Source organism: Hypomesus transpacificus, chromosome 9, assembly GCF_021917145.1.
Source record: "Hypomesus transpacificus isolate Combined female chromosome 9, fHypTra1, whole genome shotgun sequence".
NCBI classification, from domain to species: Eukaryota; Metazoa; Chordata; class Actinopteri; order Osmeriformes; family Osmeridae; genus Hypomesus; species Hypomesus transpacificus.
Window position 1 is genome coordinate 10,667,300 of NC_061068.1, and position 27,218 is coordinate 10,694,517.

General features: G+C 39.1%; 3 protein-coding genes across 5 annotated transcripts; 1 reads left to right on the forward strand and 2 right to left on the reverse strand.

The window, feature by feature from the left end:
- Positions 1-1,543: 1,543 nt before the first annotated feature.
- Positions 1,544-11,969, reverse strand: LOC124471609 (carboxy-terminal domain RNA polymerase II polypeptide A small phosphatase 2-like). 2 transcript variants are annotated; one of them, XM_047026176.1, is made up of 8 exons: positions 11,592-11,969; positions 8,121-8,272; positions 6,301-6,339; positions 5,703-5,804; positions 5,151-5,207; positions 4,152-4,244; positions 3,710-3,895; positions 1,544-3,621 (listed from the first exon to the last, which is right to left on the reverse strand). In XM_047026176.1, the coding sequence occupies exons 1-8, from the start codon at positions 11,647-11,649 to the stop codon at positions 3,496-3,498; spliced, it is 813 nt and encodes a 270-aa protein (XP_046882132.1). In that variant the 5' UTR covers positions 11,650-11,969; the 3' UTR covers positions 1,544-3,495. The 2 variants fall into 2 exon arrangements, with proteins under 2 accessions (XP_046882132.1, XP_046882133.1); XM_047026177.1 differs by lacking the exon at positions 6,301-6,339.
- A 3,034-nt stretch (positions 11,970-15,003) lies between these two features.
- Positions 15,004-17,055, forward strand: LOC124471639 (HIG1 domain family member 1A, mitochondrial-like). The gene is made up of 4 exons (XM_047026206.1): positions 15,004-15,352; positions 15,704-15,806; positions 15,967-16,101; positions 16,291-17,055. The coding sequence occupies exons 2-4, from the start codon at positions 15,716-15,718 to the stop codon at positions 16,353-16,355; spliced, it is 291 nt and encodes a 96-aa protein (XP_046882162.1). The 5' UTR covers positions 15,004-15,352; positions 15,704-15,715; the 3' UTR covers positions 16,356-17,055.
- Positions 17,056-17,065: 10 nt separating this feature from the next.
- Positions 17,066-27,218, reverse strand: slc11a2 (solute carrier family 11 member 2). 2 transcript variants are annotated; one of them, XM_047026090.1, is made up of 17 exons: positions 27,055-27,218; positions 25,677-25,764; positions 24,349-24,485; positions 23,882-24,001; positions 23,610-23,729; positions 23,417-23,523; positions 23,257-23,327; positions 23,087-23,154; positions 22,840-22,995; positions 22,435-22,593; positions 22,266-22,352; positions 21,925-22,044; positions 21,689-21,838; positions 21,171-21,244; positions 20,912-21,065; positions 19,782-19,835; positions 17,066-18,002 (listed from the first exon to the last, which is right to left on the reverse strand). In XM_047026090.1, the coding sequence occupies exons 2-17, from the start codon at positions 25,705-25,707 to the stop codon at positions 17,904-17,906; spliced, it is 1,707 nt and encodes a 568-aa protein (XP_046882046.1). In that variant the 5' UTR covers positions 25,708-25,764; positions 27,055-27,218; the 3' UTR covers positions 17,066-17,903. The 2 variants fall into 2 exon arrangements, with proteins under 2 accessions (XP_046882046.1, XP_046882045.1); XM_047026089.1 differs by lacking the exons at positions 25,677-25,764; positions 27,055-27,218 and adding an exon at positions 25,118-25,568.

Genomic DNA, 27,218 nt, shown 5'->3' on the forward strand with positions numbered 1-27,218 from the left:
ATTTGCCTGAGTTTGCATGTTCCAGGACTTCTCCTATCACACTGCCCAATCGCTGATTAGACAAGGGGAAAGATACACAACTCCACAGGCAAATGAGGGAAAAGCATGTTTGACTCCTATTCAAAAGACTACATCCTAAGAGCACCCATTTGTTGCAGTGGTGGTAAAAGAGAGTGGCGGGAGGGATGGGCCATAAATATCCCTGCCATTACCAGGAAATGGACCCCACTGTAATGATAGGGAGCTATGGATTTTTTGTTGAATTATGCACTACACAGCTAGCAGGCCATTTGCCACAATGCAGTTGTCTCATACTGTTCTGACATCAGAGAATTGCAATGCCCATCCCCAGCTTCGATCCAGGATACACATCTCACATGGTCCACACATCTCTTACATTTATTTGTTTACACTGTAAAGTTTAACTTTACAATCTCAAAAAGATTGTTAAACGGTCTTAACAAGTGAAGTGAAGACTCATAGCATACATAGGTTCAACATTATATTTATCCAACATGCAAACACTGAGGACTAAATTTGAATAAATGGTAATACTACAGAGTGTGTTGGATGCAAATCTCTACGTAAAGGGCGTTGTGGGGTTACGAGATTTGCTTACTTTCATAGGAAGTTATAGTTGATATTTTTCTATATGAAATAATTCCATCCTTCATCAGTTTCCGCAAAAAAAATATATAATATGGAATGTGGGATCTTTAAATCATTGACACTTAATGACAGGTATAAGTATGATTATTATGCTTGTTCTGTACGTGTTATGCCTGACCATTACTCTCTATAGAAACCAGTCTCTGCTTCAAATAGGCAGTTTCTCTTTTTGAACAAATTTGGGTCAGACCAAACCAATAAATTACAGAATAAATGCTGATCAATACTGTTTCTATAATATACCCATAGGTACTATGAATGAATAACATTGTTAATTCTAGAAAATCAACATTACTTTAGTCACCTCCCTTTTCAAAAATATTAATTTGTGGTCAGCCCTTGTGAACCTGAAATGTAATTTATCAAGTGACATTCCAGTTTAATTTCCTTTTTTATGTTTGACTAATGGGTACTGCAAATTCTTGAATAGTTGCCAAGAATGTACAAAGATGAAAAAGAGACTATGAAATTATAGCCAGAAAACAATTGAGAGAAAACTGAAGCTGAATTTCTTTTAATGGAATTGGATGTAGTGTAAATATTTGATTAGCCACCCTTGACCAAAATCTTCACCCTTTGTCCAGAATAACCCTTTACCAACAAAAATGTAAGTTTGGTAAATACTGCTTGCTATCATTATTTTGTTACATTGCAACAATGAGTCAGGTCCTACCCTGTTTAACGCCACTATATCCCACCACCGGAAATGATACAATCCTGTACAACTGAAAAGGTATAGTACATAATACGGGAACTAATGTGTGCACATGTCTAGAAAACAGAAATGATTGTACTTTAAATGACATTACATTTACCCAGCATGAAAAACTTGTTCACAGTTTCATATTAAAAACTCAATAAAACAACAGTTAGATTGCTTGGTAAAGAGAATTTTATAGATTACTAGAAATCAGCCAAACACGAGGGAGAAAAGAACAGTTTTACAGTTGTAAATAAAGGAAAAAATGGGGAGAGCCTTGGTGCTTATTCAGAAGCTTCTGTTACAGAAAAAGACCTTAGGCACTTCAGAGTGTAATAAGTATGTGAAAAGGCTCTGTATCTTTTTTTTTGTAACAACCAAAAATAGTAACTCCAAATATCTTTGGGATGCTGTGACTCAAAAATTATAATTTTTTCCGCCTTAACATTCATTTACATTTTCACTTGCCATGTCCGTCCTTCCCCCCTCTCCAAATGACTGCCCCCTTTGATGTGAGAGATATGACATTGAGCGGTAAAATTGACAGCAACTCAACACAAACAGTTGTAAGAAACACATTCCCCTTTCAGGCAAGTTACTTTACAGACTGCAACATTGCTGATACACTTTAAGCGCATAGCAGCTGAAGGGTATTAGGTTGGCATGGTATAGAGTTGGTGAAGGGGTTGAGGGTAGAGCTTAAATGAGCGTATTATTGTGCACACTCTACCCCTAAAAAACATTACAGCACACAAGGGGCTTGACACAAAGACATAAAAAAAAAAAACGTTTGTAATAAAAATAAAATAAAAAAAGGCCTTGGTTTTTCCACATTAGCAGTATTCTAAACTGCATTTCTAAACTGCATTTAAGGGTTGCCTACTTTTTTCTGGCAACCGGGTACAACTTGTAAGATAAAGAATAAAGCCCTGATCTGTTGGTGCGACTAGACCAGCATAAAAAATGTAATTAAGAGACTAAAATATGGCATTACAAGATGCCATAAATACTAGAGTAATACTTGAAACGGAACTATTCATATATAACCAGTCAGTTCAGTTAAAGGGCATTTTAGAAGGGGCACAAAGTAGAGTTGCATCTTCAGCAGGTGTGCTGTGCTTGATGTATCTCAGAGTGGACCTCCTTAAAGAGGCATGACTTATGATAAATCACACTTGGGAGTGTGACTCTTGAATTGTAATGGTCCCTATTGTCTGAGGATGATTTCATCATATGAGAATTGAGAATCTCATGTACAGCATATACAGTACATACAGAGGTTGTTAATGTATGGCTGTTCTTCCTCAACATTACCAAAGTCTTCATCTGCAATCCTCACCAACAAGTTGTACATTTAAAAGACATCTTAAAAATGTATAGAAAAACCTCAAGATTAAAAATAACAATTTCTCCGAGGGACAAAGATTAATTTTCTTAAAAAACAAAAGGAAATTTTGTTTCTTTTCAGAAGGCACAACTATGGGATATGTAGTTACCCCACATAAGTTCTGGTCATAAGAGGTCATATAACATCATCTCAATTCATGGATGATCTGTAATGTTGTCTACCCATGTCATGCTGACCTTCAATCACAAAGACCTTAGGTGCAACTTTCCTGAATAAGATCAATCCATTCAAGAGAGAAAGGTCCTTTAAAAGCAGCCTATTTGTCATAGCCATAGTACTGTGTAAAAAACTGAAATACGTTGATAGTATGGTTTTCTTGCAGTCCTTTGCAGTCCCCTACAAATGTTGAATTGAGAATGTTGTTGAGGCAGAGAGGTGCAGAACAGAGTCCATCTTACTTCTGCGATTAGTTCTAAAATGAAAGTATAATGTTTGACAAACAAGGTCAGTCCACTCAGTCTGAATGATTGCTCATTTTGCATTGTGTTTGTTGAACTGTTTTCAGAGTAGCACCAGCTAACATACTGAAGAGTAGAGGCAGGAGAGATGGAGCAGCTGTCAATTCATTTAGTTCAGGGTCAACATAAAGTATGAGTGTATAAGATGGGCAGGTTTGGAACTTGACCCTTGAGTTGATAGGTGTGGTCTGTATTAGGGAAGATTCTGCAGTCCGTGTGTGTCCCCGCGTGTGTGTCCCCGCGGGTGTGTGTGTGTAATGTCAGGGGGCTCGCAGCTGTTGCAGTTTGGCGTAGACATCATCTGCCGTACTCAGCTCCTCAAAAACAGGCAGCAAGCTCAGGAGCTCTGTGTCCTCCAGGTCATCAAACCAGGAAACAACAGGCACCTGGACAAGACACATCAAATATTCATTATGACCATCACCTATTAAAGTCAAAGAGATGACTGCAGAGATAGTGAGCAGCAATACTCACAGCATTCTCGGGGTGGAAGATGTAGGAGGCAGGAGAGTTGTCCAGGATGAGAGTCTTGTTGAGCAGGCGGCCCAAGCGGCTCAGATCCTTGACATAGCAGCCCTGGTGGAACACACAGGACTCCCGGAAGAGACGCGCCCGGAACACCCGACCATGATCCAGCAGGTCTGTTACAGGGTCTGCATACTGCAGAGTAATGATGGAAATGAGGGTGTGCAATAACAGCATGGGGCAACAGGAAGACAAACAAATAAAAAGTTAAGATAAAAGTTAAGTGTGGTTAATGACAGTTAATAATGAGTGAATAGAGTGGTATTTTGGCAACAAATCCAACTAGTTTTGGTACCAGCAAACAAGCATCACCATTAGGGGGAGACAAACACTGGCAAAGATAGTCAGTGTAAATTCCTGTTCCTGAGTTTTTTATATGCTGCCATGTTACCTTTGCTAGGCTGGCAGTGAAGAGAATACACTCAAACAGCTCTCCCATCCTTTGCAGAAACTCATCTACATGTGGCCTTTTCAGCACGTAGACCTAGAACATATAACATCAAGGCTAGTTGAGAATGTGTTTGAAAGTTAGGCATGGCAACAACAAGCAGTACCTGTATATCACATGTATTTCCTAACAACTAGAAGACACACAGTTTCTAAGGGCCAAAAATTGTCTACTGGTCTGCAATCTGTTCTATAGGATTTAGATTATGACTGCTACCGACTGGCTACAGTCTACTCACCTAGCTCAACGAGGCTAAGTGGTGGCCAGTTGAAAGTGTAACAGAAAAATAAATAAAGCAAAGGCAAGTGAGCACAAGATAATTCACTAGCCAGCCTGTCCAACATGTAACAACAATAAGTTCAAAAGCTACTAACAGAGAACTGAACTTAATGCTTAGGAAAAATACTACTTTGAGTCTTGGCACCCTGTTCAGTCTCCCTGTTCTTTTCTGTGTACTGCAACTGTGGGTCAGGGATGTTGTCCAAACATCTTTCTGTGTGGTCATTCTGCAAGGCTCTTCTGGAAGCTGGCAGCCGCTTCCTGAAACAAGTAATCGAGAATAGGCCGTGCAGGCGTGAACCAGCCTATCCTGGATTACTTGAACCAGGCAGAAGCCAGAGGGGAAAGCAGTGTCCCAAGATATGAAAGCAGGAGTGGGGTTAGTGAGGCCACCATGAACCTCCATGGGTTCAGTAGAGTATACTACACACTGAAGCCTGCAAAACTAATGTCAAGAACACCATATTCATACATTTCCAGCATATTGCCATGATCACCCCATTAATCTCAAGAAGAGGTCTTGAAGTGTTTAGTTATTTAAATTCAGTCCATGCTTGTCCAATGTACATTGAGAGAAGTATTGGCTCTGTCACAAATACATGATCATATAGTACCAACAAGCAGGAAATACTAGTGCCATTTACTGTCATGATTCCCAGTTACCTGGTGTGTTGTTCCTTCAATCTCCACAGGTACAATGAAATCTGCATTGCTGATGGGCTATAGAATAAAATCAGTGGGAGAAATTTGTTATTGAAATTAATGTGCCAACAGGTGATGTGCCAGCCAAAAGCAGGAAACAGGTATTTGCAAACATCACCCCAGACAGGCTGAGTTCTCTAATCTGCAGTGTTTTCTGCCTAGTAGATATACTGGCCATTGATCTGTGTCTGTGTGTGTGTGTGTGTGTGTGTGTGTGTGTGTGTGTGTGTGTGTGTGTGTGTGTGTGTGTGTGTGTGTGTGTGTGTGTGTGGACCCCAATCTACCTGTCTTACTCTGGCAAGTACAGTACTGATGAACTACATTATACAAGTGAGCTCAGAGATGTTAATTTCCTTCTACTCTACATGACAGATTTTCCACATGAATAAGCACATTCCTCAATGTTACATATTCTCTGGTCACACGTTTATAAATTCCATGGTATCCATTAATTCACATATTAATCAATTTATGGTCAATTTATGCTTCAGTAGTACACTACGCATGCACTACCTTGAAGGAGCTGTGCACCAGTGTCTCGTCCAGGTCAATAACCACACAGATCTTTCCCTCATCCTGGTAGGTTAGCTCAGGCAGCAAGCTGGTCCCTGGGACCTAAGTGAAGAAGCAGGGGGTTTAAGTTAGGGGTGCATAAACAACAACAACCACACACATGCACAACTACAAAGTCACAGGCCTACCCCATTTCCTGCTTACTTATATATCATTATACCGTTTTCTTCCAGTAAGAATCTCTTACACTGAAGTTTATAGTCGATCTTCTTCATTCACAACACTAAGCCACAGACGAGTGCGATGTAGAAGCACACTTGGCAATCAAGTAACAACATTTGTAATTTTTAGTTTAAAGTTACTCGACACACCCCACAAATGATGGGATTCCTTGGGGAATATCCCATAACTGTGTCAGATTCAACATAAATATCACATTTTAAAGATGAAGAGCCAATATTGCACTATTTGGAGAACTGCATGCCAGGAAGAGTACAGAAATATCTTACATTCTTATAACCTACTCTTACAACACACGGTTTGGCTAGGCCCATTGTCTAAACTCATTATAACCACAGTGATATTGTCCTTTACGTACTTGATGAAACTGGTAGCGAAGGTTTTGAAGTAGACCAAGCTAAACAGAGATGGAAAGATAGTTAACCATGTTAGTTAACCATCAATCGCCACCAAAATGGTGCAATTTTGAACAAAGAAACAACTTTCAAGCCTAAATACAACACCATTTTACTGTGATGCCTTTCACCATGCACTATTTATCTGCAACAGTTTGGTATTGGCCTGACGTTAATATTGTCTGGTAGCCAGCATATCCTTCATAAATGGACTGTGGTCCTGCAGCACCCTGAGACTTGCTGTGCTGCAACAAAAATCATGACAGTAAAATCTAATGCCAAGTTGAGCCAAACCATGTTATAACTTCACATGTTAGATATTCTGTACTCAGGCAAAGTGGTAGTTTGGCACTTGAAATGTGTTTATAGGTATATCACAATCAAAAACGACTTGGTGTGTTCTGAAAACCAATGATCCAGTAAGAACCAGGCATTTTGAACACTGAGGAAGTCAGGTAGCCTACCAATTTAATTGACTATCTTGCAGGAAAGAGGTTTAGCCCAATTCGAACCATGCAGCATAGTACTAACTGAGCCTCAATGGCTATTTCAATGGCAATTCATTTGATCGTCTCAATTTAAGTTAAATGTTCTGACACTTGTGACTGTGGAAACTATAAAGAGATTTGACTCTCCTGGTCAAATAAATTGTTGGTAAGACCTAAACAGAACACCAGTCTGCATCTTTAAATGAATTATAATTTTTATGTATCAGGTTATTGTAATTTCAGTGTTTCCCACACAGACTAATTTGTGGCCGTGCGCCACAGAATCAACACTGGCCGCCACATATTGCGTTTCGTTATTATATTTTTTTTTAACGCTTTTTAAAACACACAGCGTATTCGTTCAGCTGCATTTCCTTTCCCTGCTCTACCTCGGTCTCTCTGTCACTCAAGCAGCTCTCTAACATACACACACACAGTCACAATGTCAGCACACATTAGCAACGATGCATAGATACGCCGTTCTAGTAAGACAAACAGTGATATCAGCGAGCCTTCAGCATTAGTACCGTTGCTAAAAGTCTAGGAAAGTTGAGGATACTATTCGCTAGGTACCTATGAACATGTCTTAATCTGCTAGACAAGTGGGTTCCCCTTCGTTCTGGTGAGCAGTCCCACAAGCCCTACTTACCCATCGTCATGGAGCCGACCAGCTAAATAGTTATTTAGCAATAGCGTTGCTAGCTGCATATATGAAGAAATTGTTTACAATATTTTTAGGCTTCAACCAGTGCTGCTCAAGCAGAAAGACAGGGTCATGGAGAGAAGGAGATAGATTCGTTAGGCATTGAAGAAAGAGTAGGAGAGGAGGACAGCATCCAACATGCTGCTGTGAGAGAGCCAGCTGAAGCAACAGGTGAGGTGGACAAACAGATGTAGAAACAGGCAGGTAAGAAAGCAGGACTCAGGACAAAGGAACTCAATGAATTATTGTCAAGAACACCCCCCCCCCCCCCGTCCCCCCCCCCCCCCCCCCGTCCCCCCCCCCCCCCGTCAGACACGGGGCGACCCCCCACGAATTGCTTTCTAATCTGTGGGAAACACTGAATTTCAATATTCGGCAAATGCCCAATGTAAAATTTTCTTTTGACAAAGTGTTTTCCATCATAAATTATCAGAATACATGCAGCCACATGGTCTAAGGAAATCTTGATCTCATAATGTGTGTTTTTGGTGTGTAGAAAATATATCTGCTCCCTTTTTCTCAAACCTGGAACATACAAAGGAACAACAACAAAAATAGATATGAGCCAATGAGGGGGCAGTTGAAGGGTTACCTTGGCGATTGACCCATTGTCCTCAGGAGGCAGTAGGGCATCTTGGGCAGGGGGAAGAGGCTGAGGGGCATCCTGTGCTCGAAGGCAACAGAAAAGCGCTTTAAAGATATTCCGGCTCCGAGGCTTCTTTGGGGAAGATTTATTCACCTGGCCTAAAAGAGGTTAAAGACAACAATCAGTAATCAATAAACAGATATTTAAGGTTTAAGGCTGATACATTACAGAGACTGACTTGTACGAGCAGTGGCAGCGGCAATGAGCTTCCTCCAGGGTCTCACTAAGATAGAATCTCATTGCTATTACATCGATCAGCTTTCCTCTCTGGTCTCTACTAAAGGCTGACAGATCAGAGTGGGGAGGTAACTGATCCCACTCTGTGTAGTACTATTTCTGCCTGGCCACAGTTCACAGGGTCAGAGGGGACCGGTCTCCACTTACAGGCCTAGGCCTCTGGACGCACGAGAGGGGAAAGTATAAAAAGCCACTGACATAGCCTACTCACAAACAAACACACAATGACAGAATGCCTATTATTAGACAACCATTGACGCTGTTGCTCGTTATATTTAAGTAACAAAGTCAACTGACTAGCACTTGGGAGAAGTAGGGAGGAACAGTGGACACTACAAAACCATGTACTTTGGTTTGAAAAAGAAAAATGGATTCTCTTACTACATGCTCTCCCCTCGATGAGATCAACACACAAGCGCAAAACAATATTTCAAAGTTGTTGTGTAAGAAACACCGACTGGTGTGACAGTAAACACTGTTCATAGGACTTAAGAGAAGAGGCACCACATTGGTGCAAGTGTAACAAAGGGGGAGTTGCTTGTCAGTCTTCCTGATCTTTCCCCCCCACTGGTACTTGATCCCGAGACCTCTGCCTTACAAACGCGACTACTTATCAGCTACACCAACGGCGCGGGGGACCTATGTACATAGGCCTATTTGAGAAGTGAGTTCACCAATCTAGATCGGCTACACCAGACACCAATTATTTTATTTTGCTAAAATTACGCTAAATGGTCAGTGCTTGAAATCCAAGTGGTATAACACGCATTGAACAATATGCTTTTACATTTGCATATTTCTTAGGTGAGAGCTGACAAAATGCAAAACACTTGATAAAATAAAATGTGGATCTGGTCTAATCTTTGTTGATGCCTTTTTATTTGTATTAAAAGGCAGTTAAGAGTTTAGGTGCTGTGTAGCTTTATTAAGAGTTCAGGTGCTGTGTAGCCTATCTTATTCTTGTAATCATTTAAAGTTCTTAACACTTATTTAATGCTGTAGATTCTTACAGTAATTACAGTCTGGGGCATCAACCATCCTTAAATGTATCGGGTCATGAATTGTGTCTGTTGAACCCTCATGTTGAAATTAACCTACTGATACCTAATCTGTGGCCCTGTAGGTGATTTTCCGATACTATACTGTGATTATAGCCTGGCTGCCAGCCCAACTTCTCCCCGCCCACAAAAAAATTTGGTCAGGAAGTTGGGTCTGGAGGGTCTCGTATTGGGGACAACTACAGAAAACCAGAATCGGGACGGACCAATGAAATTGCCAGGGCGGGCTTTATACGATGATAGACAGATGATCAACAGTAACGTAATCAACAACGTCACGAAAGAGCGCTTGGGTTGAATTCGTTTTCAACAAACAACATATTACGTTACTCGGTCGATTGGTTGTAGGTCTATCCAATTGAGCAAAGAGGCATTTGTTTTACGAGTTCGGTTGAAACACGCCCCGTAGTCACAGCCCAAGGGAGAGTTTTCAGACTCATATTCTGACTAGAATTATGAGTATGACAACGTCAGGCTACTGTGATTAGGCATTTAGCAGACGCTCTTATCCAAAGCGACTTACAGTCAGTACAGAGACATTCCCCCCGAGGCAAGTAGGGTAAAGTGCCTTGCCCAAGGACACAGCATCATGTGTCAGCATTTGAATAAGTAACGGTTTCAATACCTCTATAATTTTTCGTTATACCGTTGCTACAGTATGACCTGATTATTTTTGTGTCTCGTCAAACGGAAAGTGCAGGAAACCCTCAGGTTTTACGCAGCAGAGAAAGTAACCCTCCGGTTGCAACAAGTTAAGAGAGTTAGCGTGTTTAGCACAGGTGAAATAAACTTTGAACAGTACTATTGGAATGCTACCGACTGAGGCAAATAGCAAATAATACGTCTAATAAACTAGCTAGCATCAGCTAGTTTCACGTTAGCCTACGTTACACAAGAGCATTAGAAACATATTTTTCTGGGGAAGAGCAGATTAGCCTACTACAAGACTCAAGTCTCACGCATGTGCTGTGAGACTCACATATTTCAACCTTTTTTCACACTTAAATGCACATATTACTGTGTTGATAGTTGTCTGAGTTATACAGAGTTAAAAACCAGACAATAAGAAATATGGTATGGTAATTTCACACCAAACTTTTGATCAAACTTGAGAGCACTTATACTAAATTTCTGCAATTTAGGCCTTCATATGTCTTCTACCGTCTGTGTATATATTCACGTTCAATTAAAACTATAATTATGTATTGTTCTTTTTAGTAAAGAAAAACAACAAAGAATTTAACTATTTAAATTGACATATTTACTGCTGTTTAAACAATTGTATATGTTGCTTAAAAATAAAATATATGGTGTTCAGCAAAAATATTTTTGAGCTGTAATCGCAATACCGTGGTTTTTTTTTCAAGGTTATCATACCGTCAAAATCTGATACCGGCCCATGCCTAACTGTGATATGATACTGATTCATAATATTTCCCAAACTAAAAGGTAAGAATATTTTCAGTGATTTAACAAATCAACCTTGTCTTTAACCTTGCGATTTTAAAAAACCTCTGAAAGAAGATCTTACATGATGCTATGTGTTCAAACGTAAAGATCTAGAAATGTGGGTGTCAAATGAAAAAAGTGTACACACATCCAACATAGATCCCCGTAGTTCAATGCGTGATTGTTCCACAGTAATAAAGTATAATGAATTGTCTCATTCATTCATATATTTAAAAATAGACCAATAGATGGTGAAACAAATGTGAAACCTCCTGAGCCAATTGTGCTTTTAGATGTGTTGCAACGAGCTGTGAAGTATCTTCAACGCCGTCTAGTCAACGGTACAACATGCTTGCGTTAGCATTGTAGCTTCCCATCTAACTCTGATATATCCCGTACGCGCGCGCCGTAAGTAAAATGGACACCCACTTCTTGCCCACAATGTCCAAATCAATCACCGTAGTTAGCTAGCATTCATAATCTGATTCATTATTTAAATTGGAGTCTTTTGCTAAAAACGCTCCACATAACGATAGATAGTCGTCTGGTCCAGCCATGATACAAAACGGACCAACTGTTGTAGCTATCTTACAAGCTCAGCGTCGCGACTCAAAACCAAATCAGCATAGTCACAACCACATTGAACATTACAGTGATATGCGACTGGACTCACCTGTTTTGAACGGCAGTTGATCTTCTCTCTGCACTTGAGTGATAATAGAACTTTCCATCTAACAAATCCAATGCCCCTCAAAGTCCAATCCGTTCCCCCAAGTCACAGGTACTTTCAACATTCAGCTAGCTTGTTAGCAATCGCGTTTACCAACCCGTTGCGGTTACAGAATAATTAAAACAATATATTTCCAAACTCTTGTATACAGCTAGCGATAATCCTATGTTTCTGTGTTATATTCGTCGTTTGTGCAGTTAAACCTATCTAGTTCACCGCACTGTAACGTTGTAAAAGTTATGCTGCGGCCCCTGCTAGTAGCTTGCTTACACAGGGAAAGACCTCGCTATTGCTCCAACATGGAGAATCCAGGCGAAAAAAGCAAAACAACCGAGGAAATGGGGCACGAGGCGGTTTCAAGTTCCCCTTGCTATTGATAAACAACCATGTCGACTCAAACCTTTAATCAATAAAACAGGAATTGATATATTTCTTCAAGAGCAAATAGCTGTTTTTATGTTAAATACATTTTTTTAATCTAAAGTTAGGTTTTAACTGAACGTTTTGATTTATGAGAGCCATTTTCTCGATACACTGCGCGATGATAACCATTTGTCCGAATCACTTCAGGGAATTGTGCATCTGTCAAATATTTTAATCTTTGTGGTTTATTGCAATAAACAAATGCTATCAACTGGACACAGTGTGAGGGATTGTGCCGTCTCATCGGTAAATAGCCTTTAAACATTATTACATTACTCTGCAGCAATGGACGTATCTTGCCATGTTAAATAAAATAAACCCTGACAATTTACATGACATCAAATCTTCTAGTAAGCTTACTATATTTTGATATATATTGTTCTATACAACTTCGAATTTATGGTTGCAACGACGGATTCAGAATAAACTAGCTGAACTCAAAGATTCATTCCTGATGATTCAAAATGCCCATCACTGACTACGGGCGCCTTGAAACCGTTCGCCGTCGCCGATTGGATCTTGTGGAGGTAGAACTCTGGGTAGAGGTACCACAGGCATTCTTCTCTACTCGCTTCATTCCCCTGGTACATTCCTGTGTTTGCAGTAGAAGCAGGTTAAGAGACCGCCCAAAATAAACCACATAGTTAAAGAGGAAGATACAAATAAAACATAAATGTTTAGTCTAATAAAAAGTTAATTGTACTATGAATATAGTAAACTCGAATATGATTGTCTATATTATTATTATTATTCTTTATTTATTATTTTATGTATTTGGTTGGGGGGGGGGGGCATGTGCAGATACAGTAGGAGGGTAGGGTAAGACAGTGGTACTAGATGTCTATTGGTTGAATACAAATGTATTCAATTGTCACATGATTCCCTGCTGCTTGTAGTGGTAGGGGGACAGGACCAAGCAGGGAATACTATACATCACAAGGGTGGGGCAGTGGTGTCATCACTCTAATAAGGATTATATGTTAAATACAAAGATGAAACCCCGCAAACTGAGTGGGACCGTTTATAATATACTAAAGAAAAAAGAGAGGTCAAATTACATCTGTAGTGTGACCCATATGTGCAGGTATTGACTGATTGAATAATCAGTATACTCAATGTTGAGTAAGACAAGTTTGCACCATATGATTTGCAGGAAGAGGCCCATGTTCCCTTTCCTCTTTTTTGTCTTGCCCTGGGGTGGCCTCTGCCGTAGCCTGTAGGGCCCTCTATTTCTAAGACAGGGGGCCTAGTGGACAAAATGTGAAGCATGGTCAGTGTGAGAACCACACAGATAAAATTTAGGAATTATTGTACAAATTATTACAAAGAAAATATGTTGATAGTGTATTTAAGATATTTGATATAGATAAATTTGAGCCAACGGAATCCTTAGTGAAGTTAACTCTTGAACTCTTGTACTCGCTGTGAAGTATTTTACTGTTGATTGTTCTTCTACGGGTACAGTCTTGCACTATTTGGGGTTCATGTTGTTTTAATTTGTAACTTGTATAACTGCATGCTCTTATGGGTCTTCCCTTGGCACTTGTTTAGTTTTTCACTATGTATGCTTCATGTTTTGGCTGCTTGCAATGTTTGGGACTACCTCGTTGTTGTGATCAGTGACCTATGCTCTTTTGTAAAGCTCTCTCTTGGAAGTCACTTTGGATAAAAGCGTCTGCTATATGCATAAACGTAAATGTAAATAAACTGCGGGCGTGAACTGAAGAAGCCGGGAATTACATACAAAGAAATGACAATATTGTTCAACACACCTTGAAGCAAATTCAACATCAAATGTTATTATTGTAGTGAGATTACTTGTAGAAAAAGTTATATTACTATTGTAATTCTATTGCAGAACATTTGTATTGTGATTGTGACTGTGAGCAACAAGGACAACCAATATATCTTTGGTAAACCTCAGACCGATGTTCAATCATCATAAATAGACTCCCAAGTTTATTCCGAGAGTTCTGTTTATTGAACTGCATAACACATGAGCTCATCTTATTAAGCAATAGGAGTATTTGTTTAGTCACGCATTATGCATTTGTTCTAGCTTGTAGGCGCCCCCTTGTGTTGTCGACAGAGGAATGGAGAGGAAATCAGTTCTCAGACTAACTTCGTTTCCTTAGAGCAGCACAAATATAGAAAATAGAAGTATCTGCACTAAAAGTCGAAGATTAATCATAAATGTCAAATTGTAACCTTTAACTGCCAATAAGCACTTTACAGTGAGTGACAAGAAGCACTATAGACAAACAAATGTGTTGTCAGGTTCTGAATAAGCCTGAATAAGTCTTTACCAAAGAAAATCTCGCAGAATGTTTCCTCAACTAATCTGCAGACATAGGTCTATCATAGAGCTCTGATTGCCCTCCGACATATGATCATCTTTCTGGTCAGCTCCGCTATAAAAACTAAAACAAAGTTTAATAATGCTGCAAGCAGCAATGGCGGATTCCTCCCAACGTTTGCTAAACATTTTAAAAATGACATGTTTCTCACATAACATTTCAAGGCAACTGGATGGCTGGTTTTCAAGTAGGCCTACTTTTTGGTAGTTTTTCATTAATAATCATTGTCGAGAAAAATACATATTGTGCACCGGACATTATGGGTTATTGAGACTTGATGGTTCCTCATGATCAATAAAAAATGCATGCAAACTATCAAACATTTTGACCTGGCAGCGTCGAAATGCCACCATTTTGAATGTGACAACTTTGAGGCGTGGTCTGTAGTGCCACTTGTGATTCATCAACTCATTTCACACGTTTGAGCTTACGATGTTCAACAAGTTAAATACGTAGAAGATAGCATCCTTAACCACTCATAAGTGAGAACACAACCAGAGAATGTCTAATAAATATCCTTAAACAGGCTCTGACACAACTGTCAGTGTCAGCTGGTCGCGTGACGTACAAAGCTTATCACGTGTCAAGATGAAGAGACGCGCGCTCAACACATTTTGTAGGCCCGGTACATTGACTCGGAAGGTCGATACCATTTCGTGAGCACTGCATCTACCGTAACATCACTACTATTAACATTAACATTAAAATTACTAGAGCAAAAACCAATAATATGCCAACGTTGTTTAGTGGTACTGTGGCAGAATAGACAGCTCCGCAAGAGACGAATGCGGAAGTGTTTCACGAAGCCAAGAGTCGAATCTAGAGAGAGGCGGACCCAACAGGTTCAACATTGAATCAAAAGGGCTGATCTAGGAGTCAACACAAGAACTCACTGCTCACCACCAGCAAGCTACAGTACCAAATGTAGGTAGTGACGATGTTAGTTTGTGTTGGGCTATCTGGGCTATTATGTATTATTTCTGGCTAGTCTAGACAGACTCTGGAGTTCTTGTAGCATTTGGTTTTGGAAGAGGGTCTAGGCTGTGTTGTATTAGCAGCAATTCTTAAATCGATTTTAATAATGTATTTCAAAACGAGACTATACTACTTCAACTAGATTTATAAATTAAGTGTTAATAGCTGTCTAACTAGGCTATTTTTGGGACGTTGTACACAAATTGTCAGCCATGGTAACCTGCTAGATCATTGTATTGAAATGTGTAGCCTAGCCTCTATGTAGCTCACTAACATCCTTCCTCCCCGTTTTTTTTCAAGCCTAAAATCAACATGAGCTCAGACGAAAATGTGTCCGTATATGATGAGGAGCATTCGTCAAGATTTATGAGGAAAGCAAAGGAGTCACCATTTGTCCCTATAGGTGAGTTTCCAAACATAAACTGAGTAACCGTGCATTTAACTGTTCATGTTTTATTTAGTTCCAATCAAGGAAGCAGATCACAATAGTTCCAGCTCTTCTCTCTAAATCCCTTGACCCCAAGGTCACACACCAAGACAATGTTTTCTCCCTGTGTATACAGGTATGGCTGGATTTTGTGCGGTGGTTGCTTATGGTCTATACAAGCTCAAATCCAGAGGGGACACAAAGATGTCGGTTCACCTTATCCACATGCGGGTTGGAGCACAAAGCTTTGTAGTAGGCGCAATGACATTAGGTAAGTCATAATTCACTAGGTGCCGTTTAGCAGACACACAGGCCCCAAAACCTAATCTCATTAGTACGCACAAGGAATATTTATAATGGATAAATTATGTCAGATGTTCAATTGTCAATCACCCAATAACAATGTAAATCAATACTGGCAGAAAGATGAATAATGTAACCAATATGTGTCTGTTTATAGGTGTGATCTACTCCATGTACAATGAATATCTGGCTCCAAAGAACCAAGATAAAAACAGCAAGTGAACCTACTAGCCAGTAATGCAGGTCATTGAGTTTGACGATTAAAAATGATTGCCTGAACGATTTTTCTTCTTATGACTAGAATTCAAAAACGATTCCTCCTATCAAAGTAACATTCCACTTTTGGCAGGGCATTTGATTTGGTAAAGTCAACAACACAGTTTTCACCTAAACTGATTTAATTACCTTTTTAATTCAATTTAATGTAGGTGAATTGGTAAAAGAAAATCCTTAAGTACAGTCCACCCGTGCCAGCGAAAAACTAGCTTTTCGGTGGTGCACCTGGTTTGTAATCCAATTGCGAGTCAGAGGACATTTAGTTCAAGGCCCAGTATGGGGGGTGACTGATGAGCAGCTTGACTATCCGTCACACTAACACACATAGAAATACCCCCAGAATCATTCTACTATGACTCTTGGATAGGAAGGCATCTTGTTCAGGAATGAATTCCAAACGATCATTTTTATGGGTAAGAAATAGATTACATGCATATCACACCTCTGACCTTTATACCAGGTACCTGTCAGTGTGGCTGCCAGTAAGATGGCTCTATATAGACGAGCCAAATTATATCCTCCACTAATAATTTTATCACAAAAGTATTTTAGTTTTAGATTTTTATTATTGTCTTAAAGTAATATATTTAACAGAGTTGAGATACATGTTCCTAACTTTACCATGGATGAATGAAAAAGAGTCTCAAACACTACTATTGAAGTTGTATAAGTTTTATATAATAATGCTGTCTAGGCGATCAAGAAATGTGACGGAAATATAAATATATTTTAAACAAATATTGTCTTTTTCTTTTGTCATTTCAATTTTACAAATGTAAAGTTATATAAAAAGCCAATAATATGTTGGTACTTTGGTTCTTAAAAAAAAAAGTTACAATAACTTACACAATTATTAAATAATAAAAAATGATTTCACACCAAATAAGTCAGTACAGAACTACTATACCTTGAAAATTATTTCCATTCCAAACAAAGAAAGCTAGTGACAAAGACCAGGACTGAAGCCTTGAAATCTGATAAAGTACACATAATTTATAAGTGCTTAATGTCCCATAATCCAGTTAAATTATTTAGCTGTTATCAATTATATTAATTAATATTAATGACAAATAAAATAGTATACATCTTAAATAACTATTGCTGATTTGAGTCTATGCCAAAAGTTTGGAATAAAGGTTTTGCTACAAACTAATCAACAATAAATTACAGTAAAATCTGATTTTGATTTGGGTTTTCACATCAATACATAGACTGACAACTGTAACAATAATTTACTTTAACAGTAACATAGTGTAACAAGCAATTACAGCACTAACGAAAGTAACCCGTGACAGGCCAATGTGTTAACCAACTTGTGGAATGTCAAGTGTAATGGCATAAGGCACCAGTAAACATAAGGTTGTGTTTACAGAAGGACACTTTAAAGACGCTAAGGCACAGTGTAATACTGTCCTGGTTTAGACTCAGAGGTCCCTCTTATAGTTCAGGTCATACTCATTCATAGGTGTTTTCTCTCTAGCCACAGGTCCACTTCTAATGTCCACCTCTGTAATGAGTCCCCTCCTCCACGACATCATTGTCCATGTCATTCAGAAGGTAAGCGTCAGTGTGCCCAGGCAGCCCAAGACGCACCTGTAAGCAGAAAGGACAGAAAATTGTTCATTTTAATTAAACTGATCTTGTTTCACGAACCCCCCCCCCCCCCCCCCATGATTTATTTGACATCAGTTGAGTATGACATGTTAGGTCTAGCCTATGGAAGATTCTAAGCACATTTATGATTTTATCCAGTATTGTATATGTTGAAGCATATAATACTAAATTGAGAGAAATCAGTAGACCAATGGAAACTAATCACATTGTGTTTAACATTTTTTTTTAAAGAATGTTTCTAACATTTTAAGCTTGGTGTTCTGGCTAATTATGGTCTTTAAATTATTATAGGTTTGGTTGGTTCAGGATAATGGCCATAAAAAACTGTCAGCTGGACAAATGGCTCCTCCTTGTTTTTACCTTGATTCATACTGTACGTCCCAAATCCTATCAGATTTGGGTTGAGGACTGAACAAGTGCTCATTTGATGGAACAGTATGGTGATGAGCATAGTGCAGATACGTGTTTACTTACTACAACAGGAACAGCCAGCTTGCAGCATAAGTTAAAACAAAAGGGTATCATCAAAGGCTTTTAAAGCAATACGCTGGCTCTAATTTTACAAGGTTAGCCCCTTCAGAACACCCTAGAATCAGAATCATTACTCCCAGAATTAGCGTCAAATGCAATTGAAAAACATATGTTGAACCTCTGCTTGACACCAAGAAACATTCATAGAAAATAATCCATGTTCTCCTTTTATTTTGTATACATGGTGTTGCATCATTCAGTAGTTACTCAGATTCTGACAGCTTATACAGCATCTACAGTACGTGTTTCTGCCGTGTCATTTTCAAGTTAAAGGGACAGACCAACTGTCCCCACACTTTCAGCCATTGTATCACACAGAGAGAGGCACATGCATTACAACAAACATGGGCTGACCAGAGAACACCACCCAGAAATATAACATATAGTTACATTTATCTCCATAAAATACTGTAAAAACATTATGAAATCTATCAAAACCTATTTCCATGCGAAACAATATTTTATCAATTGTGTTTGGTCCACTGCATCAAACATCAACAACAATACAGCTCTTGCGGTTTATTTTGGATCTATGTACACACATTTTAATGTGTCAAGGCTTTAATATTACTTTCTCTCCAACATGGATCTCCTGGAGCAAAAATGATTTGCTTGTCATCAATACAACAATTTATCCCTAAAAAAGTCTGGTTATTATTGAAAATCAAATTACACAAGATAATTGAAGTTAGTTTATCTATCATTATGCAACTGATGGGACTGACTTAATTTGATATTTTAACAATAAATAAAATAATTTACCATGACAACTTGCATTTAATTAAAAGTGATCTCTTCAGTCACGTCTACATCTGTCAATCCTGACCCAAACCCTGAACCCTCAAGATTAACTACCTACGGTACCATTACCATTTAATCTACCATTAACTGTATTTATACTGACAAAGAGAATATTTGCACAACAAACATGTTTAACAGAGTTAAAATATGTCAATATGGTAATCACAGATAACTGAAGCCATGGCTTGCAAATATGAAGTCTGTCCAAATATAGGAGTCATTGGACAGAAGTTGTGAATGTTGTTCGACAATCACGTAATAATATATTTTTTTTTACTTCATTTTTCTTTAAAACCTCTCTATAAATGAGTCTTTCACACTGAAAAATTAATGGTAAGTGTCTGTAGGAGTTCATTACTGTCTTGTTTTTTTCTAGGAGTCATACTCTGCCTGTTCCTCTATCAACACAGCAGGTCTGTTTCTTACCCTACTGCCTACATCAAGACAGGAAACCCCCAAGGCAATCAGACAGTGCCAAGCCTGTGGAAACAATGGGAAAGAGGGTGTTAGCATTATATTCATGCAGAAGTGTAACACCCGTAATGTAGCTTACATGTTGACTATTCGGAGGCAGCATACACCTGCCCAGTGGCAAAATTAGAGGTGGGGCAGAAGAAGGGAGAGACTCAAGAAGAGAATTGTTATTTTAATGAGCAAAATGGCAACTTTTCAAAGACAAAGGACATGTCTAAATGAACTTAAATAGAAGGTGCCTTGCGCTATTACTTAGGCCAGGGGTTCATGGTTTTGTCCCAGGGACCACTATTCTTAGAGAGTAATCCGCGGCCCACTGATGTGCCTGCGCGCCTACGTGTGTGTTTGGGCCTGCCTGCATGTGGATAGAAGGAAGTTTTAACATTTGTTTTTCCATATTGCTTTTATTTTAAAACCTCAAACAAATCTAGATATATCTACTTAAAAACCTCAAACAATATACATAGAATCTGAAAAATTGAAATATGTGTAAGTGAGATTCTGAACACTAATCATTTTTTAATGTAATTTTTTTACTCAAACAAATCTAAAAAAAATCTGTGTAAAAAACAAACAAAAACGGCCGATTTTCAGTGCGTTAGAATTGAAAACTATTAAATGATTGTTAAATTGCAGTTTTTAGTTGTGCTACATCTCAGAACCATATGTACATGAATATATAACGTTCATGACTTAAATGTACAGACATGTGGCTGACATGTTGAGAGAGCGTTAAGTAACGGTGATCAATAACAATCAACATAAACTGGGCTACAACTGAAGAGGGAAGATGACAAAGTAATGCAGAATATGTCACAAATGATTATCATGTGTTGAAATACCAAAGCAAATTTATAAAAAAAACAATGGTGGACTGATCAACATAGGCTCGTGTCGCAGACCCCCTGCAATGCCGCCGCAGACCACCAGAGGGCCGCGGACCCCTGGTTGAAAACCCCTGACTAAGGCTATAGACTACTTGCAATAAAATGCCTTTAATGGAACTTGAAACCAACAATTTATGTTAACCAATGCCCCTTAACAACCTTAATGAAAATGTGTTAAAATGGCTTTCAACTCACCAGGTACCCCACAAAGCACAAGTAGGATATGGACAGGAGGGCAGCCAAGACGTAGAGCAGCACACTGTTCAGAGTAGTCACGTACACTATTACAAAGTACATGTTGATGGCACAGACCACTAGAATGACCACGCCTCCACCGATCTTCCACCCCCTGAGAAGAACAGTCAGAGGAAGATGTACTGCATCAAGCCTATTGTCTGCTGAGTAGTGTGCTATGAAATGTATTATTATGTAGTGGTCAATATAAAGTTCTCACAATCCATTAGCAAAGTCATTCATTATGGACGGTAGACTGGTGAAGGTCAGGATAGGGATCAAAGCAAATGGCAGCTGTTGAATTGAGAGATGCACAGAGGGACATAACAGTGTTGACTTCAATGCAAAAATGTCATATCAAATTTAAGTAAACATATATTTTCTATGTAGATTTCTTATGCTTAAAAAAAAGTACATGTGGCTGCCAGTGCAATAAGTGAATTTCATTTTAGAAGATTTCTTAAAATGATTTAAGTAAATTACATGTTAAGTCACTTAATACTAGAAACAAGTCTAACTATATGTAAAATCTAAAAATATTATCACACTCATATGTACAGGTTTTACAGTGTACTACTGAAAATAAACAAAACTAGGGGGATATCAAAAATATTCACAAATTCAAAGCAACATCTCTGATTTGATTCATGCCACTAATGATCAAGTTGTCCCCAGCCATCCCAGCTCAGTTGTGGTTATCATCCCTGGACCCCATGTTTCCGTAGTAACAGTTCTGACCTGCATGCTCTGCAGCACATTGAGGAAGTCATTCATGCCCGTCAAGTGCTGCACGTCCTGGAAGATGGCCACCAGCAGGGTGGGTGTGATGGCAATGGAACGAGTCAACAATACCCTTGCAAAACGAGACCAACGCAAGTTCAGGAAACCCTGTGAGGAGAGTGTATAGCCATTACCTTGATGAACCGTTCTAGTTTATGTTAATTTGCACACAATGAATACATCAGAATTCTTACTTCCATCACAAACTGTCCAGAGTATGTGCCTGTCATGGTGGAGCTCTGTCCAGCAGCAAGGATTCCTATGGCCCAAATATAAAGGGCAGCAGGACCAAAGAAGCAGCCCAGGACCACACCCTTTATAACAGACAAAGAGCGAGCCCCTTTAAGCCGTGGTTTGACTATCCAAAGTAAATCGTTGACAAAGCCTTTTGGAGACATGTCCACCAAAAACATGTACAGTCTTATTACAATCTTACAAGATAATTTAACGAGAGACTACACTTAGAGCTTCAATATTATCTAGAATTCAGGCACAATGACTTCATATTGCAGTGAAACTTCACATTGAAACTTACTCCTTTGTAGATGTCCACCTGTAGTGAGTCATTGTTGTTTGGGAAGAGATTTTCATAGGGAATATCTGTTCCATTGCAAATTGCATTCTGTAACAAAAAATAGCAGCATCTCACACACGTTTATATAACAAAACAAAAGAAATGTGTAAAAATATTTTTCACCACTCACCACTTCATTGTTGGTCTTACTGTAAAAGGCCTCAGCAAATACAGCTACGACAAAGACGTTGATCAGGAAGGAGATAAAGAGTGCAATGGTTGACTCAATAAAGTAGTACTTGTTGGCCTCTTTAACTTCCTTCTTGTTCCCCCGATCTATTTGCCGAGACTAGAACATACAAGATGAAATTGAAAAGTAAAAATGTTGGTCAAAAGGTAACAATCTGTTTTAATGTGTCCTGTTAATTTATTTGTTGATGTTATAGAACATTACATGGCCATGTTACTCCACAACCTTGAAGGTTCATCATGCAAAGATTAAATTGACATGACTTCATGTAAGGCTGACGACTGTGCCATAACACAGTCTGGTTTTAGTTTTAGTCCAACTACTGTAGGTGTGGCGTGCACTTACCTTGACAAGGGCTGAGTGCAAGTAGATGTTGTGAGGCATTATAACAGCTCCAACAATACCAACAGCCTGCTCCAGCTGCAGAGGACCACATCCCTCACAGTAGGGCATAAACATACCCTTCAACAGCTGCCCCTGATCCGGACTCACTAACACATACTGCACAAAAACAACACAGGTAAATTAATGTACTGCTATGGAAAATCACAAAAATACGTGGGAACTTAGTTTAAGTCAAAACTCTTCTTACCTCATAACCAAAGCTAACAGCCATTATTGTGATGAGAAAGCCAAAGAAAGCTTCCAGTTTCCTTAACCCTGTTAGATGACAGCTAAATTAATATCCAAAACAGCCACCCACACCAGTATCCTTATGCTAAAGGTAGCAAGTCAATTGGGTTTTGTAAGGGAAACACTCACCATATTTATCTAGAAACAAAAACACAAATGTGTCAATTATAGTAATAAGAACACCAGCCCACAGTGGAATCCTGTTTGGGAGGAACAAAGAATCAACAGGTTGTTTGTAGCAGCTGTGCACCCATCTAATAAAAGTTTTTTGATCCTAAAGTAAATCTACCTGCCCACTGAGAGGAGGTTGAAAGCAATGGCACAGCCAATGACCTCCTGCATGTCTGAGCCAATAATGGCCAGTTCCACCATTAGCCACAGAAGAATACGAGGAACCTGACAAAAAAAAGCATAGGCATATATGACATTTTAAACGTCTTGTGTGTGTTTGTGTGTGTGTTTAGGGAAGGGGTTTTACTCACAACGGGGTACTCTCTGTTGCAGACCTCTGCTAGGTGCATTCCCGTAACAACCCCTAGGCGTGCTGCCAGCCTCTGTAGGAGAAGTCCAATGATGGTGGCCCCTAAGAGCACCCACAAGAGCTTGAAAGAAACAAACCAAAGAATAGGAAATTAGACAAGTTTATGCTGGCTTCAGAATTGAATACAAATATTATTGTTATCATCATCAACTCGGATACAATTTCCCGGTGGACATTTCTACCCAAGTTTTGCAAGGTGTTTGTGGTAAGAACCTTAAAGCCTGCTTTAGCTCCGGACTGAAGGTCAGATTCAATGTTTCCTGGATCCAAATAGGCTATGCTCATCAGAAAGCCTGGTCCAGTAAACGCCCAGAGTTTTCGGAAACTGAACATCTGTAATGGAGAACCACAAGCAACACAGTCAATATTCCTAGCTGCTATGTAGATGGTACAGGTTATGTATTTACTGGCCCTGAGAAAAAAAAAAGTATTATTATTGGCCCATGGGTTAGGACTCCAGTTTTAGCTGGTCCTGAAGGTCATGTTAAAAGGAAAATTGTTTGCTCACCCTTATATGCTGTTTTGTCTAGCTATCATTGAAGCCTAATAGCAATATACAGTTGGACAAATCTTACTGATGAAAACAGTACAAAGAACAAGTGGTCAAATCAACCCATGAGGACCCCTTTGGCTAACATACAAACTCAGCATGTACCGCAACATTTCAATGGATTACATACCCGGGTGACATCCTCAGGGATTGGTACCTTTTCTTCAAAATATGTGGAAGGTTCCTCTGGCCCCCCGGGTGAGGCAGGGGGGGAGATAGAACTGTACTGTGTGGTCTGAATAACTCCATTCTCCTGAGAGGGCTCCTCTGAGAGAGGGAGAGACATGGTGAGAAAGGGTGACAAGACTAGAGCCCAATGCACAATAAAGAGTAAAACTACTACCAGTACTTTCTAACCCTTCATAACTTCAGTGACAACAGCTTTTTTTCCTGCATCAACAACACAGTAACATGCTACAATGTATAAAGTGAGTAATCTATTTGAACCCAACAGACTTCTCAAGGTCAGCCAACAACCCTTTATGACTCAGAATTATCAGGTTGTAAATGATGTCAATAAAACGTTGACATAAGGTTAATGAACACATTCACCTAATATTTTTCTCTCTATTAGTAAGCTCCTCAAAATAATAATAATAATACTTCCATTAAGTAAGGGGGGTTAGGGTGCCAAGCAGAAAAGCCTACCGGAGAAAACAAATATTTTATGTAGTTTCAAATGTGTAAGTCACGTGAACTAGCCACAGTCAACATTAAGGATCTTGGAATTTGTTATTCAACAATCAAAATCAATAATCCAAAATTGTTTCCAACAGATAGACACCGACAGATTAAACCAGTGCCATCCATTTGGTAGATATTTATAAACAATTAACAGTATGCAAATTTCACCATTCCTCAAGGCAAAGTACTCCACTAACAAAATAGACGGTACTCACTCAGTTTGGAGTGTTTGCTGGGCTTCCCTTTCCTCATCTCTCTCTAGCTCCTCAAACAGGGGCAGTAAATTCACTCCTAGTTCTGGCACTTGATGTACAGACTTTATAGCTTTACCCTCTTTGTATCTGATTGGATGTCGCAATGACTTCCTATTCAAATCCATGACTCAGTATAAGATATAGCTGCATTAGCTGCAAAACCTGTTACAATCACTATCCTACGCAAACACGAATCACTTCCCAAATTTCACAACATGACAAAGCTAATTCTTAAAGTCTACAACATGTCCTTTTACCCAGTGACCACAGGGTACACTCAGAGACAAAAACTGCTAAAGAAACTTGCCTGCACTACCAATAAATGTAAATTAAATGACACAAGTATAGCTTTGATCCAATGACACTATCCAAATAGGATCCCAACCCCATTGAAATAATTAATGGAGAGAGAATACATTGCCTGCCTGCCCCCCCCCCCCCGTCCCTTGTCCCGAGTGGAGACATAGTATGCCGTGGGAATGCCTGTGGTGGAAAGATTATGTTTCTGTTATCATAGCACCTTCCAGATCTGCTTCTTCCTCAGTCTTCATCGGGGGGAGTTATAAGCAGTTGGGATGTGATATATCAGGAAATTCAAGGATGAGGATCTGACAAAGCAAAGAGATTTAGAAAACATTGCATTTATTCACTTTTAGCCGACACTTTGATACAAAGAACAAAAGTGGAGCAGAAAATAATCCACAACAAAAAGAGCGAAGTTCTAGCAGTTTTACTGTGATCAACGTCAAGAAACAACACAACACATTCAATACAGCCTGTGGTACAAGCACTCAAGGCTTGTCATCAATAATCAAAGATAAGAGATAGCCACACCAAAAAACGCTACTTGTTCTGCTCATAAGTTGCTTCACAAGAATGTGTTCACAATACACTTTTTTTCCACAAATTGAACCTCAATCTAACTTCCCTAAAAGTTACATTCACAAAGAATATCCTGTTATTACAATATTTAGGACAATCACCGTACCTTTAAAAAAAATATATTTTACAAAGAGAGAGGGTGGGCTCAGGACTGTGAAACCTGTGACTATGGAATCATATGACTGAATATCTGGCGCGAGTTAATGCAAGCAGTGTACAAACCATACTGCCGCCTCCAAATGTTGCCTCCCCATACTACTGGGACTTAATCTGAATTGACCAGACCTCTATCAATTCTCCTAATCTACAACACCTCCCTAACTGAACAACGATTCTGCGCGTGCACCCACACATCAATTACAGCACGGCATAATACTCAAATTGCACATCTCTAAAATGGCTAATATAAAAAATGTTACCATATTTTATACTTTAGCAACGTTTTATTATAGACAAAAAAAGTAGTCCTTTAAAAGGTTTGATAACACATGATAATTCTGGGTACGGGGGGGGGGGTGAGAGATACAACCTTGGGGGCAAGATTGCTGCAATGAAGTCTTTGTATTACAACTGACTGGTGTCGACAGTGTGACTAACTTCTGTATAAATAGTAGAATGAAAATCTGACAGTATAGCAAGCTCTAGTTAGCTAACGTAGTTTGATAACCATCCAGCAAGTTAGCTGGCAAGCAAGTTATCATTGCGTTATTTAGCTACCACTAGTACTAGTAGGTAGCCCACCGCTGTTCAAAGTTATTAGCTAGTATAGCTTTGACATCTAGAGGGCCATCTTGGCAATCTTCTCTTTTTCTTCACATACATTTGCTGGAGTTCAGCATTCAGTAAATTACATTTTGGTCATATAGTTAAAGCCACTGCTAGTTAGGTAACTAGCCACCAACCACGCTTACTTGGGTACCTTTTAGTACGCTATGCGTTAGCTAGGTGTTTTCAAGCACGGGGCTAGCTGAATACATTTGAATTGTCTTCATAATTCTTAAAAAATATTGCCTTACCTGAATGAGGCTTATGTGCAAAACTGACAGGTCATTTGCGCACAGTAAATTCATATATAAATTAAAATAACTAACTAGATGCCGACATAGTCAAAGTGACACTCTCACTCCTGAGAAAATCCAGATGCCCCTTATGCTGCTAGAAAAAAAACATTGGGTGTTCT